We start from the raw sequence: 17,213 nt of genomic DNA, 5'->3' as shown, positions 1-17,213 counted from the left end.
ACTCGCCAAATTTCTTCTCAGCCAGGTGCACTTGGACTCAGACCCACCAACACTATACTCAGCTGGGATCTCTCGGACTCAGACTCACCAAGATCAGACTAAGCCAGGTTCACTCGTACTCAGACTTCAATATTTTACTCGGCCAGGCTCACTCGAACCCAAACTCACCAAAATTCTACTTAGCTGTACTCACTCGGACTCACTAAAATTTTATTCAGCCAGGCTCACTCAAACTCAGACCCACCAAATTCTACTCACCAATATCCTGCTCAACCAGGCTCACTCACTCCGACTTGCATGTCAATCTGAGCGAGTTCGTTGCCCTATAATTGTATCAAATATTTCCGTTCTTTTCATGATATAATGCTTCATCTATGAGAGGTCAATTTCTATAATCAATTTTTGTAATTCTGCGACAGCCCTGATTTGGACTTTCCTGTGCGTGCTACAGCTCCAAAATTTTTACTGCAAAGTTTGCGCCATTTCTCCAGAAAAATAAGTAAATTTGGAGGCCATAGGAACACGCGGTCATAATTCGTGACTGAAGGGGCCATTGAAACCTGTTGTAGTCGACTCTTGTTATTTCAAACTTCAGGGACCACAGATTTTTGTTTTAGGTATCATGAAGTTGAGTTAAAAAGTTAACTCAATGAGAACATTACACGCAAAAGATTGGGTACGTAAAAAAAGGGGGGATGGGGGGGCGAAAATATTTAATACACTTCCCCAGGAACGAACTTGGGGTTAAAAAGTTAACTCCAAGTTCTTTCCTGGGGAAGTGTCCAATCTTTTGCATGTAATGTTCTCATTAAAAGGATACTGAGTTTTGAGTTTTATACTAGTATATTTGGTGGAAGTATTGAGTAAGATGTCTGGAGTTTTTTTCTCAAAAGTACGTAAAAGTGAAAAATATTCTCTGCATTCATGGCAGTGAAATATGTAGACTACAAAAAAGAAATATCCATGAGTACCCACAGCCAGTAGTTATTGATGGAATGAGTTGATAGGCATGACTTGTTACTGCAGAGATAAAGAAAGGGAGCTGTGAACAAGTAGGATAGGTATTTCACAATACTATTAATAGAAACTGGCAGGATCAGTTCAGGTTGGGCTTGGGGCATTGAAGGGTTAAACAAAGTTGAATAAAATGTACAGACCTCTCAACCTTGGTGCCTATGAGCATATATTTGTGGTGACCAGGTCAGCGATTCAAGTTGACTGCACAAGGCATTGACTAACAAGGGATGTTGTTCACGGTGAGGAATTTTGGCACAACTTTGGATGACGTGGGAGAATGCTTAAGATAGAAGCTGTCTGTGCTGCTCAATTACCACTATTGCCAACTGTGCTCTATGCCTTTTCAAGCTGTCAAGTAATGTTGTTCTTGGCTGTACCTTCTTTTTTTTTTTGCTATTCGCAGTTTACCGAATTTGCTGCCAGGGCATCTCACTATGGAATCTGGCGATACGGCAGCGCAATCGTCCAAGCAGCTGAATGAGCTAGCCGCGACAAGTGTTCGAGAAAACGGGACAGTACATTCAGAGCGAACTGTCAGCCACACTGGACGATTATAGGTTAACTGAGGAGATGAACAAGGCCACAGTAGCGAAGTACAGCGACATGCAACAAATTGCCGGCAGCGTCACCAAAGCCCTGAAAGACCTTAACGGCAAGTGTGAGTGCCTTAAACCATACCTGGACCAGATTGACGAAGTAGAGGACAGCGTTGCCAAGCTGGAGCAAGTAGCATACAAGCTGGACGCTTACTCTAAACGCCTCGAGGTGAAGTTTAAAGCCCTCGAGAAACGCTGATCTGAGTGATCTCGCCATTGTAAAACAGGCGTGGCTTCAGTCCGAGAACTGTTCCTTGCTGCTGGTGTTGAGGTGGTCCACCAAACCCAGGTGCATTGTAGTGGCTTCATATGTAAATAAATAATCTGACCGTATGAAAAAAAAAAAAAAATTATTTCTTTGTCTTCTGCCATGTGTCATCCGGGCTGTGCTGAACAGGTTGTGCTGAATAGGGGACCCTGATCATGATAAGGAAATTTGCAGAAGAATAAAATTGGGTTGGAGTGCATACGGCAGGCATTGCCAAATCCTGACTGGGAGCTTACCACTGTCGTTGAAAAGAAAAGGTTACAATCATACCATTCTACCAGTGCTAACATATGGGGCAAAAACTTGGAGGTTAACAAGGGAACTCGAGAACAAGTTAAGGACCGTGCAAAGAGCAATGGAACAAAAAATGATTGGTGTAAAGTTAAGAGACAGGAAGAGAGCAGTGTAGATCAGAGAGCAAACAGGGATAGCCGATATTTTAGTTGACATTAAGAGGAAAAAGTGGAGCTGGGCAGGCCATGTAATGCGTAGAATGGATAACCGGTGGGCCATTAGAGTTACAGAATGGATACAAAGAGAAGGGAAGCGCAGTCGAGCATGGCAGAAAATTAGGTGGGGAGACTGTAACATGTAGCAAAACACCTGCCACGATGGCTCGGAGGATATGGCACTCTCCTGCTGAATTGTTCGATTCCCGTCAGCGGCAGCTGCATTCTGATGGGGTCAGAATGCAAAAACACTCGTGTACTTAGGTTTATGTGCACATTAAAGGGCCCCACATAGTAAAAAATTATACCAGAGCCTTCTGCCATGATGTATCTCACAGCCGAAATGTCATAGCTGGCAGTCTCAATAACTACCGCATTTGATCACATAATGCCCCCCCCCCCCTCCTCCCCTTTTGGTCATGAAAAATTCTTCCCTTTTGGGATCAAGAATGCCCCCCCCCCCCCCCCCCCCCCCCCACGAAAATTGCTGCAGCTACTGTGTTTGTTCTCACCGGTGATGATAATAGTGCATGGCTGATGAGTGCCATCTGTTGAGCGCCATACACTACTATCTGCAAGGTTTCTGTCATTTCGTGAAGTTAGTTGCAGGTGGGTAGCCAACGTTGGCACTGCTTTTCTTTGTTTCATGTCACCGCTTTCCTGTTTAGCATCTAGAACCTTCTCGGAAAACTTTCCCTGCGTAATTATTGCACCATGCAACTTCACATCAGTATTACACAAAAAAAAAACATGAGAGCATTATGTGAAGCAATGAAAGTTGAGTTTTCAGCTAGTCTGTGTGGATTCATTGTGGCTAAATAGTGCAAGGAAACACGTACACGGGGGAAAAAAAAGAACAAGGCTCTGACTTTTGACTAATGTTTATTGGCATGTGCACACACATATAGGCAAAATAGCGCTGTTATTGCACAAATACCTGAAAGAAAACAACCAAAAACAAACAATCGTGTATTTAACAAAGCCATTTCCTTTGGCGACACTATGATAGAGGCCTGGCTTTAAGCACACATCACCCACTTTGATAATATTGTAAACCTCAATAATCAATATAGTGAGAGCATGCTTAGTATTAACCAACTTTATGGTTTCCTGCAACATTGGACAGCACTGGCACAAGCAGCGGTGCTTAGCCAGATGGGCTGAATCACTCTTTTATATTGCAGACACATGCTCCACCAAACGCTTGTTCAGGCACCTGCACATCTGACCTATAATATCGCTTCCCTCATGACAAACTTGTGGAATAGAGAAGGCCTGTTGCACACCTGACAAGGGGTCTTGCAGGCCTTGTCGCCACGCCGTCACCAAAGGAAGTGACTTTCTTGGATACGGCATGATTTTCTGTTTTTTGCTTGTTGTCATCCATGTTTTTGTCAGATAATGTTGCCATTTGGCCTATATATGTGCGCACAAACCAATAAACTTTAGTCGAAAGCCAGCGCCTTGTCTTGTTCTTTTTTTAGCCCCATGTGCGTGTTTCCTAGCAGTATGTGAGGAGATACTGTATTGCTGTGCCACTTGCAGCCAGTACAGAGGGCACTGCAGTTGGCTATCTGGAAAAAGTGCGAATGCAGTGGTGGAAAAAGAGTGAATCGAGATCGATGTACTTACTTCGTGGGATGAAGTCCATGCTTTCGGAGAATATTCAGAAGCGGGATTTCCCGCCCGGCCCCTCGCCCAGAAACTCGTGGCCCAGGCCGTTGTTACACTTGCTGCAGTAGACCTGCACGACAATAGAGGAGATGTAGACCGCAATCTTTCTTTTTTTTTAGATTGTGAGGAGTGCCTGTGTATTCAAGGTTTGAAAACAACTTGGTCAATACGTCGTTTTATACATAGTAGGCAATGCTACAAAGGCTAGAGACTTCTCATTTATCGCATTCGTAACAAAAAATTGGTGTTTCACTTGGGAATGTATATAGGTATGTGGCATGTAATTTGATGTAGCGTAAGTCATATTTTTATGTTTGGAAATATGTAATTATTACACGTAAGGCATCGCAGATCTGCACCTGTTGCCACCGAACAAGCGATGTGGCATGTTTTTGTGACCAGCGACCACAGCGCTCTGCTTGTGCTCATGACCGAAACCTAGTACGTCACTTACTATAGACGCACAATTTTACACAAATATATGTGATTTGATGTAACCTTACATCCACAAGTTGTACTTATACGTAATATAGAAAGCGTTGCAGATCCAGAACTGTTCTGTAAAATTCGCAGTATGAGACTTCCATGTCAGACGTCTGTAAGACGTGTAGCTTCCGCAGTTCGTAGAAATGTACAAGCCAAAGTTTATTGCTGGCTTAGTCATTTTATTTAATTTAAAAGCCCATGTCTCGGCAACCATGCTATAGTGGATAGCATACCGGTTTCAACTTTATAACTAGGAAAAAGATCTGTGATGCGATTTGCATGTGGCGTCATGAGAGCCACTTGAGCCAGCAAAGATGGCGGTTCGATTCGATTCACTGCTGTTCGCTGCAGATATATGTACGCACCTTGAGTGCCCTGGGCATCTCCCTGACCTTTCGCACACTGTCGGGCCGCACCGTTTGGCTGAACGAGGGCCATGGCGACTGGTGGGCAAACTTGGAGCCGCTCTCGAACAGCTCGTTGCCGCACACCGCGCAGACGTACACGCCTACAGCGGAGGTGACAGACTACTGTTGGACTATTTATTAAGGAAGGCCTGAAAGTTTCACTGTCCTCGAGCGGAAGGGTTGATTGATTCAAACCTTTATTGTGATAAGTATGGCCTAGTTATTTGCAAGGAGGGAAAAAAAAAAGGAATGAAACATTCAGCGGTGGACGCCGGTGGTGCATGCTAAGGCCCATAGCAATACCAGGGTGTCCTTTGCACGAGCGGCAATTCGAGGTACAATCTAATCACAAAGTCTAGCGTGGTCCTGTGTTCTTTCTTTAGTCCCTGTCTTTTTAAGCTAGTAATCATGTCTTATTATGCTCGATACCAACCTGCCCAACTTTCTGCCTTAACAATCTAATCCCTCAAGCATTTCTTATGCGGAGTAGAAACTGGCTGCGGTGTTGTTGCAGGCCGACGCAATGCCAGATATAAGCGGTGAATTGTCGGGTTGGCGCTAGTGTTGTATGTCGAGCATATTGTTGGTAAGATCTCGATCGTACAATCGGATAAAAGGAAGAGTCGCTTCCTGCTTACTGCATAGAACAGCAATAAACTTAGCGCCATAACTTATTGGCTATGACGATGCGCTGCTGAGCTCAACGTTGCGGGTTCGAGTCTAGCTGCGGCAGCCTGATTTTGATGGAAGCGCAATGCGAGAACGCTCGTGTACTTAGAGTTAGATGCAAGTTGAAGAAACCCAGCTGGCTTAAATTAAGCCGGAGCGTGCTTCATAATCAGATCCTGGTTTTTGCCACGTAAACCTAGATTTAATTTTTTGTAACCGAGGCCGCAACCGGAGCGAGTTGGCGTCGAAAATTTTCTTTTGTCTATGTGGCTATTACGATAGCAATTACATGGACGGTACAGGTGCATTTCCGCCGTCGCCGTGATCCGTATAAAGTCCAAGTGCGATAGCATCGCGGCTGCACACCGTATCAGTGGGTGCGAGTGAAAGCGTGCGAGAGAGACGAGGATGGTGGCGCGATCTCGCGCACGCTAGGGAGGGAGGCGGGGAGGAAGCGCGCAAGGCACCGAAAGGGGGGGGGGGGGGGGGCGTTCTACTCCGGCAGCGGCTGCTAATGGCGCGGCTGAGAGCGGCCACGCGGGCCCTATCTTGAAAACGACCTGCGATGGGCACATAGTCTATAGGCACGCCGAGGGCTGATAGCTTCGTGTGCGCTGTGTTCTCGCCTGCTTAGTTCGCCTTGAAGAGAGGCAGCACGAAGGACATTTCGCTCGCTACCGCGCTTCCTCACTCCAGCGTTTTGACAGCGAGTGTCCGCGGTCATCGAGTGAGATGTTTTCATGTTGGCCTGTGCACGCGCGACACCATGCTTGTTAATTTACTAAGTGAGTGTTTACAAGCTTCTACGGCCGATAAAACTACTGTCCTTACTTCGTATAGCTGTCTAATAATTGGCTATCACAGTTGATGCTTCGCCATGCGGGCGAAACTGACTTTTTTGGGGGCTACATTTTTTTTCCGGAAATTAATCTCCCGCCCTTTACAACGCGCCTCCGCTATACAACCACTAAATGAGCTACGCTGAACGGGAGGCATACGCCAGGGGGGTATTCTGTAAGACACCTAGTGGACAGTCCATTTCGGCTGTCGCGATTGGCTCCACCTGCACGAGCGAGAAGGAGCCAGCCAGTCTCCCTCTCGCTACCAATCAACAGCAGCCGAAATGGACAGCTAGTCCACTAGGTGGACTCTTACAGAATACCCCCCCCCCCCCCCCCCCACGTTCATCCATTGACTGGAGCCTTTTGTTAGTAGCATCGGGTGCAGGCGCCCACGCGTTTAAAGGAACACTGAAGAGAAGAAAAAAAATGATTTTAGTTGTATTAATAAATTACGCTTCTGCAATACTGAAAAACGCCACTCTTACTGCAAGAGGCTTGGTAAGCCAGAACTGGCGCAAGAAAAAGGAAGGACTGGTGGCGCCGCCGCCTTGAATTTCCCGCACCAGCCCGCCGTGACGTCACGGATTTTGACAGCGTCTGCTAGGGCCTGGCTTGTTGTTTATCGGTAAAGATGGACCACAGTGTGTTCTAAAGGTGCCGGAGGCAAGTTTCTACAACTCACTGCGCCAACGCGGCCCAAATACCATAAAATATTTTGAAATACGTTACGGGTCACACTGACGTAACAGTGCAGGTGCATCGGCGCGAAATTAAAAAAAAACTTTAATCTTCATTTTCTCTTCTAATGATCAACCTATTCTGTCGAAATTCGACCAGTCACAGAGTCAGCTAGCCCAGCCTTGAATGTGCCACAATTATCCTGGACATCTCCATCGACATTCAATAGATAAGAGAAAGGCAGCGCGCCCTCACGTCATGGGGCCACGGTGTATGAGGCTCTTCGATTATCCGACCCTGAGAGTTCCGGACTGACTGAGGCGGTGCTTTCAGCCAATGAGCGTTGCGTATGCAGTGTCTCGAGGCTTATACTCTGACATTATAGGTAACCCAGCAATTTTGCGGTGAAAAATATGCCTCATCGGCATACGCGCGTGACGTGACGTCACGGGATCCACGCTTGTACACCTTAATTTCGCTATTGAGCAGTTACATGTTACATGGTCGAATGGCGACAGCGCGCAATATATCCTGGCCAGGCCATCTATACGTGCGAACCGCATATGTTACAATGGCGGCGCAAACTGGCAATATGCGAGCCTTTGAGCTCTTACCGGCCTTGAAGTGGTCCCGATACTCCTCCGAGGCCGCCCACTGGGAAAACATGGCTCCGCGCTCGACGCGGGCTCAGCCGCGGCCCGCGAGGTTGAGTTGATGATGATGATGAACCTCTGTTATGGCTCGTGGGCTAAGGGGGATAGGCCAAGTTGGTTGGTTGGTTTTCCTCTATAGTGGCTCCTACCCACCATGGGGGATTGGCCAGGAATCGGGTAAGGTAGGAAAATAATTAGTCGAGCCTAAAAAGAAACACTAATGAGAAATTTTAATAGATAAAAAAAAGAATGAAGCCAGATAAAAATTTTAGAACTTAGCAAGCAAATCGTCCTGATCAATTATAAACCCCACAACAGCTGCACCAACGTCCCTATGATAATGTCCTAGAGAGGAGGTTCCCAAAGATAGATTATCGGGCATGGCTAGATTCACTCCAGCACCATGAAATTGTCCTTCTAAAGTAGAATGAAAGACGGCAGCATGACATGTTCTATTGTCTCATCCTCACCACAGTATGAGCACGAGGAGCCAGACCAGATCGATGCAGATAATTTATTTATTTATTTATTTATTTATTTATTTATTTATTCATATTACCCCACAGGCTCCAGTGTCCAGTGGAGCATTGCGTAGGGGGGGGGGGGGCGGGGGTTACAGAAAAAAGGCAATAAATAAGGCATAAAAATAACTACATAGTAGGAAAAAACAAGTAAATTTGTTATTTAGTTTCATGTAAATTTGTAAATAGTTTCATGTCGACGTCATTCGACGTCGGAATTTGGTAAACAGGACTTAAACTTTTCTAGTACGGCAGAAGTCTCTATACTCCAGGGGAATAGCGGTCGGTAATCAGTTAAATTTGTTAACGATAGGTCCTAAGGGTCTCGCATGACTGCCCGTCTCCTGAACCTAGCAGCAGTTATGAAAGCTGACACAGGAAGGATCGGAAGAACGGGACCACTAAGGGTCGCTTTCGCCAAGCTAGCCAAGCTGTTTGCTAATTCATTAACTATATATAATCCTTTGTGTGACCAGGCGCCCATACCAATCTAATTAGCGTTAAGTGAGAGGGTATTAGAGACTGAAATGTACGTGAACTATGTGAGCCACTATATTTGCAGTAAGAGTTGAACATAACGATAAAGAATCTGTTACTATAACAACCGAGATTGATGCGTTCGCTTTTCGTAGGACCAATATAACCGCCAGAAACTTAGCTAAAAATACCGGTATGTAGTCGGGAAGTGCAACTCCTGCGTTTATTTCATCATATGCTATTATTTTCAAGTGAGTCATTCCACGCCATATCAACCACCGTTTTTTTCGAAAAAATTTCCCGATATTTGTTGAAGTTCAAAACTCATTCCCATCGTTTATATTTCTTTTAAAAACTTTTCTAGCATTTTTGGCGAAAATTTATTGTTCTTGCCCAGCTAAACCAGAAGGCATCAATCAACATTAAAAAAAAAAAAAAAAACGCACATTGTATGATCCAGTCATTCAAATGGTGCGTTTACGACAAGGCAGTGAAGTGATGTGCCTGCCAAAATAACCAATACTTCAAATATTTGAACACTTCTAGCGCTTTTGGCACCGGGAAAGCCGGTAAAATTGCAGTTTGAAAATTTTCTCGGTACACAGGAACATTTAGAGGGCACAAAATAAATATAGATTGGTAACCCGGTTAACATATTATAGACGAAAAATATTTGAAACTTTGAAGGTTCAGCAAATCGCCTGAAAAAAAAAAAAAAGACTGTAATGTTCCATCTTTTTGCAAAAAGCTTCGTGTTCAATGTCAAAAAAGTTGCTTTGGTCGTCGTGATGCATCATTATATAGCTCTACATGTCTGCTATGCATGTGAGAAGTTCCAAAAATTTATTGTTTTTTAAACGCGGGAAGATAGCGCGCATGAAGCCACCAGGCATTGATGGATGAGTGCTCGATTATCTCTAAGGCGTCATTATTATCGCGAACACAGCCTTAATATTCGAGAAATTTAGTTAAATGCAGGACACGAATAGTGACTCCCCCGGGACATTCATGTACTGTATAATTGTCCGATGACGAAGGCACTCTTCATTTATATTCTGTCGCTAATACTAAACCACTCGTTATAATTTTTTACATTGTATTGTACTATAAGACGAAAGAAAATGCTACTTCACCAGTTCTATTTCATTTTTAGAAAAAAAGAACTCATTGACATTACACCGTTGACAGCGACACGGGCGGTCGAAAAGTTTTGTTTTCGCTGACTTTGCGCCGCCTGCGCTTTCGCGTTTCAGTAGTTCCGTTATCGCGTACGTGCCTGTGGTAGTGCTGCGCTGGTTTTGCTGGCTCGCGAAACTCACACAAACTGCAAGTAGCAGAGAATTCCACTTGCATGTGATCACAGAATAAAGAAGCGATGTCATAGAATAAAGAACCAACTTTGTCGCATGTCGCGGGGTGCCCGAACGGTCCACGCCACTTCACCAAAAGCAGCTGCAGCGGCGCATCGTACGGCCGTCTGTCGGGCGCCGTTTTACTCACCGACGGCAGCAAAGGGCGGTGATGGCGTATGCCACGTCACCACTCCCTGGTTGGCGTGGCAGTAGATTTGAATTGTCATAAAGGTATTCGGACCCTTCAGATGCAATTTTCTCGTAAACTAAGTCTTTTATTTGCACGAAACAAGCGTTACGAGGTTTCTGGAATGGTATTTAAGCAGTCCACGTCGACTTGCTATTTACCTTTAGTGCCCCTTTAATTCCAAGACACGGGGCGCGGGCCCGCAGGCCGTGTATGCGCTCAGCCGCGCGAACAGCCACGCGCAGCCGCGGCAGGGCTAGAGGAGGACGCGCGCTCTCCTTCCCTTGCGCATGCGCGATCACGTGAGCTCCAATTTTGGGCGCGAGGCAAAGCTAAAATGTACTAGAATAGCAAGACGGCGCGTGAAGCTTAATCTCGCACGCTTGCTCTTGCGCCCGTAGCATACAGCGCGTGGGCCGCTCATCATCGAACTTTGGCTTTATTACGCAACATCACGGTGACGGCGAAAGTTATAAGAGTGGCCATATAATTAACGCAATAAAAAGAAATGTGACAAGGAAGAAAAGTTGCCCTCTGGTGGAGCATCCATAAATTTTCTTCTGACCACAATTTTCCCTCCCCAGTGCGCTCAATTCCCTTCTCACAATGTCAACGAATTCCCTTAAGTACCCCAATTCTCCTCTGACAGCACCTTCAAATTCCCTCGTGACCCTAATTCCTCTTTGCTACAGCGTCCACAAATTCCCTCCTTATCCCAATTCCCCTTTGATATACAACGCCCTTAGATTCTGTCTTACCCCAATTCCTTTCTGCTGCAGCGTGCTCAAAATTTAGTCTAACCCTAATTCCACTCTGTTGTACAGCTCCCTCAAATTTCATTCTTGTCATAATTCCTATCTGTTAGAGTGCCCTGAGATTCCCTTTTGGCCTAATTCATCTTTCTTACAGCACCCTCAGATTTTCCTCTGACCGCAATTTCCCTCTCACAGCGTCCACGAATTTCCTTCGCAATTACCCTGTCTCTTCTCTTACAGCATCCACAAACCCTCCTTACCCCAACGCCTGTTATACAGCACCTTTAAATTCTCTTCTTACCCTAATTCCTCTCTGCTACAACACCCTAAAATTATCTTACCATAATTTCCCTCTACCATGGTGTCCTCAAATTTCCTTCTGACCCCAAATTCGATCCCTTCTTACCTGAAGTCCTCTTTGCTACAGCATCCTCAAATTTTCTTCTAACCATAATTCCCATTTGTTGCAGTGCCCTAGAATTCCCTTCTTACCCTAATTTCTCTCTGCTACAGTGTCCTCAGATTTTCTTCCGATCCTAATTCCTCTTTATTGCAGCATCCTAAAATTTCCTTCTAACCCTAATTGGCCTCTGTTGGAGCACCATCAATTTCCCTTCTGAACCCAATTTCCCTCTCTTACAATGGCCACAAATTCCCTTGTTATACAGTGCCCTCAAATTACCTTCCTACCGTAATTCCTATCTGCTACAGCATCCTCAGATTTTCTTCTAACCCTTTATCCTAATTCCTCTCTGCTGCAGCATCTTCAAATTTTCTTATAACCCTAATTCGCCTCTGTTGCAGCACTGCCCTTTCTGACCCAAATTCCCCTCTGTTGCAGCGCCCTCGAAAAATGATTCCCCTCTGTCATTCCTTCACTTCCCATTTGCCACCTGCCCCGTCACACTCCCTTCTGCACTTTGCATTGCCTGCAGGTTGTAGCACATGCCGCAGCTGCGGGGCGGCATATAGTTCCTGCAGCTGACGGCGTCGGCCATGATGTACTGCGTGGTTCCCGGCTGCTGCTCCCAGGTGGGTGCCACCAGGGATGTGGTGTTCCACGAGTTCCCTTCCAACATGGAGCGCCGGGAGACGTGGACACTGGCCGTGCGCGCACTCCAACCACCCGCTCAAGGCGAGCGACTTGGTTCCTATAGCAGCCAAATCAGTGTATTGCTATGCGTCATCGTTTTTCAATGCGGTAGCGTTAGGAGCGTCAAAGTGGAAGAATGTGTGTGTGTGAAGTGGTGGGTAAGCCGGTCAAGTGGTGTGTATATATATATATATATATATATGTAGTGCAGCTGACAGTGGTCTGCTCCGGACCACCTTCAGTTGCACTTTGCTCCTTGAATAGACAGGACGTGTTGAGTGAGCTCCTGAACATCACTTTGCAATGTGGTGTACGCGGTTTAAATCATGGATCCGGAAACTCAAAGAGGTAATGCTCACGCATGTCTCTTGCACTTACCGCAACATCACCACTGAATTTTATACTTTTTGCCGGTGTTCTTACCGCATTATCGCTGTTATCAAGTTGTCACTCGGCGCAAAAGGCGTCTACGGTACGGTGTTAGAAGTCCGTTGTCCACAGTATCCGACATTTTTTTATTGCAATAGCAATTATATGGGCACTCCAGGCGCACTTCTGCCGTCGCCGTGAGGTTTATCACGCCAGCGTGTTGACAGAGAGTTTCCGCGGTCATCGAGTGATCATGTTTGCTTGTGTGCGCGTGACACCATGCTTGCTAATTTAGTTAGCGAATGTTTACAAGTTTATACGACCGATAATACTATCCTCACTTCGTATAGCTGTCTACTAATTTGCTATCGCAATCGATGTCTAAATGTGGCAATATGTTCAAGCTGTATGCTTGGAAACACTGTGAGCGCCGTGACGCGCGGTGTGGAAATTGTGCCGGCAAAAAGCACACAAACGACCGTCCAACTCCTTGTTTGTTGTCCAGTGCTTTCAACGGTATAATTTGCCAGGGAACTTCGAAAGAGACACTGAAGGCAAATAATGAATTGCTATAGACTCAATGCTTATTTTGGGTTAACACACGACTTTGTGCGGTTCCCCAATTGAAACCGCCCACCGCGAACCAAGTTTCGTAGCCTATGCCTCTCAAGTTGCGCTGGCTGAGGGAATTTTTTTGTGTAAGAAATTCCACTAAAATTGGTCAAGCCACACTTTTATTGTATGTTTAAATGAAACGTAATTAACTTTTTAAGTTATCAATTTTTACTAGAATTTGTTCATCATAAACGGGATCGACATATTGTGTCATGGCGTATTTCTAGCGTCGCGGCGCCACTTCTGTCAAGCGTTTTCCCGCTTATTGTGAAACTTCTGATCTCGACTTTAGCTCGACTTACTCATCATCAGCCTATCCTGCGATCTCCAATTACCCCTGTCATCATCCCTGCTGATTCCAACTTGCGCCTCGACTTAATATTTGCCCTCGATGTTCCTTAAGGGTTTTCCTCCAGCTAAGTGAGCATTAATCATGTACTTTGGGAAACTCTCACCAGTAGAGTTCATCGTAATCGTGCGCTTATCGCGCCTACGGGCTCATATGCGGACATCACTTAGTCGCAATGGCTGTCTCCTTTGCTTGCGTACAAATGGCTGCCAGGCGTGCTCACATAGCTTCACACTCTTGCATTGTTCCGTGTACCGCCACATGTGTGCTTATTCCGAGGCGGCAGCGCCGGCTGGCTGCAGTAAACCAGACGTATTTTCAAAATTTCGCTACGAAAGCTATGGCATGCTCAGGCGGCCGAGATTGAGCAGACGACGCAACTTCACGGAGGAACACGTCTGTTCGGTTGCGCATTCGCAGTTCTGGCTGGCTCAATGAAGTTTAAAAATTTTGTTTTAAACCTCCTTGGGTTAGCTGATGCCATTTGTATGTAGTTCCCACTTTAGTGCCGAACTACTTTAGATCGAAATATCGTATAGACTCGTGTAAGGGCCGCATTCCCCCCCCCCCACACACACAATTTTGACGAGGTGCGGACTGAACCTTTTGGTCAAAATGGTGCCGGCGCAGGCGGCGACTTGTGCACACCCGGAAGGTCAACGCGCAGCTCTCGCCATTTAGTAACTGCACGCGGAAGTATGCAGCGCGTGAAAATTCGCCGATGCGCGCGCACGGCATCGGGGTACCGAACGCGTTTCCTTCTCTGTTGAAATCCCCCCTCCACCCCCTTAAATTTTGGGCTGCCAAGTTGGGAGTACGGCCTTTACACGAGTCTATACGGCACAGCTGTGATGAAGGAAGAGGAGATGGATAGCGATTGACAATCTGAAGTTCAGACTTGTGTATTGTGCCCATGCGGTAGAATCCTGTGCATACGTGAGGTACTTTGTACAAAAGGCGGTCGTGAGGTGTGCTTGGCGACGGGTAAGCTAATGCGGCCATTTTACTGACTGTAACACTGTTTAACACAGCTCCGTAATATATGTGGTAAATCTGGAAATGGAATAGCCTCATGGATTAGCGTCTTGCACAGCTAAGCTGGCACGAGGTCACATTTTGATTTCTGGTCACCGCTGCCGGGTGCGAAAATTAATGTAGGTGGTGAAGATTAATTCGCAGTCTCCAACTACGGGTATGTCGTATTACAATTTGCTTTAGGACTTTTCTATCAGTAGCATAGCAGAGCGGCGACATCTGTAACGTTTTCTCAGCGACGGGCACCACGAACACGAGATATTAATTTATCACACATGGCGTCTGCCGGGAATGTACACAATATCCACTACTGACGTTAGTGATAGATGTTGATGACGCAATGGCTAAGGCAGTGCCATAGACAAACTGATTTGATAAGCATATTCTGCAAAAAAGCCTTGACAAGTTTGTGATGTACATGCTTGGCAAGCTGCTCATGCTCATTCTTTCTTGTATTATTCTAAGAAAGAGATATAAAGATGTTCCTAACATGTTTCTTTCATTACAGAAAAAAGATGCACAAGAAATGTGCCGAGTACATTACAGAAACGTGTCAAGGCTATTTGCAGCTAGAGTGCTTAGAATTCTGTCTAGGAGATGGAATCTGGGGCAAGACGATCAGGAAAGGGGTGTGTGCAGGATGTTTTCAGCACATCTCTGTAACATATATATATATTCTTGCAGTGGATATCCTAAAGGATAGCCTGAGCAGATATCGGTCAATCGTTGGAACATGTTCACCTTCCTGATCACGACTCTCATATAGCCACCTGTTTGGTGCGGGGTCCTAATTGGCAGTAACATTCTCCACATTGCAGATTCCGACCATCCGTGGGTGCCGTCCGAGTATGCAAAGATATGCAGCAAGCACTTCAAGCCAGACGACTACATACAGGGCCCCAAGAAGCGCTACCTGGCGCCCCACGCCACACCTTCCCAGTTCCAGCAGACATGCGGTGTCCAAACACGCGGTCGCCGAGGCAGGCCCAGGAAGCCGCGGCTGGCCGAAGACCGCTCTTCGGCTGCCATTGTGAGTGAGCCCCCAAGCGCGAGGGAGTCCAGCAAAAGGCCTCAAGCTGGCGTCACGACGACCCCCATGGTGATACGTCATCTGTTGGGGGATGGTTCTTGTTTGAGGCGCGACCACCAGGGTGCCATCAGTGCAGTCTCGACGCAGATTACGAATGCGGTGCCAAGCGAAAGTGCCAACGCTAGGCTTAGCGCTGAAACTACAGAGCCGAGTCAGAACGCTGACCCCGGTGTTACACACAGCGCTAGAACTTTGGCAGGAAGCAGTAGCCAACAAAAGCCTGTCGCTGTCCCGGTGCACGGCAGCCACTTCGCGAGACCATCTGTCTGTTGCCAGACGCAGGTGACTGGACTGACGATAGCGGCGTACGAGGAGCAGATACAGTCGCTGAGAGACGAGTGCAAGCGACTGCGGGACGAGCTGTGCGAGCTGCGTCGTGTCGGGGTGGACACAATCTGCAACGGCGGCGTGGCTAGTGAGCTCTCAGCAGACTCGAACACTTATATTTAAAACCTTGAAACGTTTCTTCTCCACTAAAAAGTGCGCCTTGACTTCCAAAAGTATCAGCAAGTGTAGAGCAGCGACACCTGTTGACTGAAGTATGATCATGGCAGTTTGTCAGCGCACCTTAGTGATCCTTAGAGGTCCCTTGAGAAATACATGTCCGTCCTACAAGGGGCCAGTAAAAGTTTAATTCAGGAATCGCATTAGAGGTGCTAATGAACTGCAGCAATCAGTTTCAGTGGGCAGTGCTGCCGTGTAGTCAAGGTGCAGTGCCTGACTGGAGGAACGTTTTGAGTGGCTGCAAGCATGTCATTGCTTGAGTGCGAACGTGTAGGAGTGGCAGACGCGTGTGTACACTATTGGTTGCAGCAGCAGGAAGCCGACATATGAAGAAAGAGCTATATAGTCCTCAGAACAATGCATAAACAACTAGCCACTGTGCCCCCCCCCCCCCCAAAAAAAAAAAAAAAAATCAGCCACATTCAACTGGGGGCAGAGTGCGAAGACATCTCTGTGCTTAAGAAATCCAGCCAGTCAGAATTGATACCTGGCCTGCCCTCGACTACATGGTATCGACCAATAATCTGGGTTGATGGGCGCCCAGTAACTGCGTAACATACCCAATGATGACGTGGCGAGACACTAGCAAAGCTTATAACAATAGTACTTCTGTGCTCCTGATAGCGCACTCCTATGCCAGTGTCCACTCGGGAAGCCAGCAACTGCTACTCGCTGTCCCTCAGCTGCACATATCTAAGATTGGGTGGGAACCCCCGAGTTTCTTCCGAGTGGCACATACAAAATATTAGAAGCCCACCACGATTTCCCAGTGGCTGTAGCGTTGTGCAGCCAAGCACAAGGTTGCGGATTCGATCCTGGCTACCGCATCCCGATTTGGGTTGGATGCAAATACGTTCTTGTGCAGTGCCTTGGATGCACGTTATAAATAGCTCCGGCAATCAAAATTGTGAAACCTCCACTACAGCGTCAATCATAAACCACTGTGCAATTTGGGACGTTAAAGCCCCAACAATTTAAATGAATTTTCCTTTTCATTAAGGCAACATCGACCAAGGTCGTTCCACAATAAATTATTTTTATCTCGTACTCCTGTTTGTTGATACTAGTTTGACTTGCTAATTGAAAAGGCGCTTCCATGTGCATCAGTAACTCATTTGTGTAGCAAG

At 46.4% G+C, this 17,213-nt stretch overlaps 3 protein-coding genes across 5 annotated transcripts in view; 2 read left to right on the top strand and 1 right to left on the bottom strand.

The window, feature by feature from the left end:
* The window catches only part of LOC119453173 (uncharacterized), a 70,100-nt gene that overhangs the window by 9,957 nt on the left and 42,930 nt on the right, over nucleotides 1-17,213 (top strand). The window contains exons 2-3 of one of the 2 annotated variants that reach the window (XM_049667609.1): nucleotides 11,967-12,166; nucleotides 15,311-15,997. In XM_049667609.1, the coding sequence (XP_049523566.1) occupies nucleotides 12,028-12,166; nucleotides 15,311-15,997 (826 nt within the window). In that variant the 5' untranslated portion in view covers nucleotides 11,967-12,027. Of the gene's footprint in view, nucleotides 1-11,966; nucleotides 12,167-15,310; nucleotides 15,998-17,213 lie in introns of those variants that run through there. The other variant, XM_049667611.1, reaches the window with a different exon arrangement.
* The window catches only part of LOC119453175 (methionine-R-sulfoxide reductase B1-like), a 36,075-nt gene that overhangs the window by 2,133 nt on the left and 16,729 nt on the right, over nucleotides 1-17,213 (bottom strand). Inside the window, exons 1-3 of one of the 2 annotated variants that reach the window (XM_049667612.1) lie at nucleotides 7,701-8,220; nucleotides 4,856-4,998; nucleotides 3,963-4,074 (exon numbers count right to left, since the gene is read on the bottom strand). In XM_049667612.1, coding sequence (XP_049523569.1) covers nucleotides 3,963-4,074; nucleotides 4,856-4,998; nucleotides 7,701-7,752 — 307 coding nt within the window. In that variant the 5' untranslated portion in view covers nucleotides 7,753-8,220. Of the gene's footprint in view, nucleotides 1-3,962; nucleotides 4,075-4,855; nucleotides 4,999-7,700; nucleotides 8,221-17,213 lie in introns of those variants that run through there. The other variant, XR_007467013.1, reaches the window with a different exon arrangement.
* LOC119453179 (biogenesis of lysosome-related organelles complex 1 subunit 2) lies at nucleotides 1,421-2,080 on the top strand. The gene is given in 2 exon segments (XM_037715194.2): nucleotides 1,421-1,508; nucleotides 1,510-2,080. Coding segments are annotated over 2 exon segments (360 nt in total). The 5' UTR covers nucleotides 1,421-1,451; the 3' UTR covers nucleotides 1,813-2,080.

This window comes from Dermacentor silvarum, chromosome 5, assembly GCF_013339745.2.
Source record: "Dermacentor silvarum isolate Dsil-2018 chromosome 5, BIME_Dsil_1.4, whole genome shotgun sequence".
Taxonomy (NCBI): Eukaryota; Metazoa; Arthropoda; class Arachnida; order Ixodida; family Ixodidae; genus Dermacentor; species Dermacentor silvarum.
The sequence above is the reverse complement of the archived record's forward strand: the minus strand, read 5'-3'. Positions and strand labels throughout refer to the sequence as shown.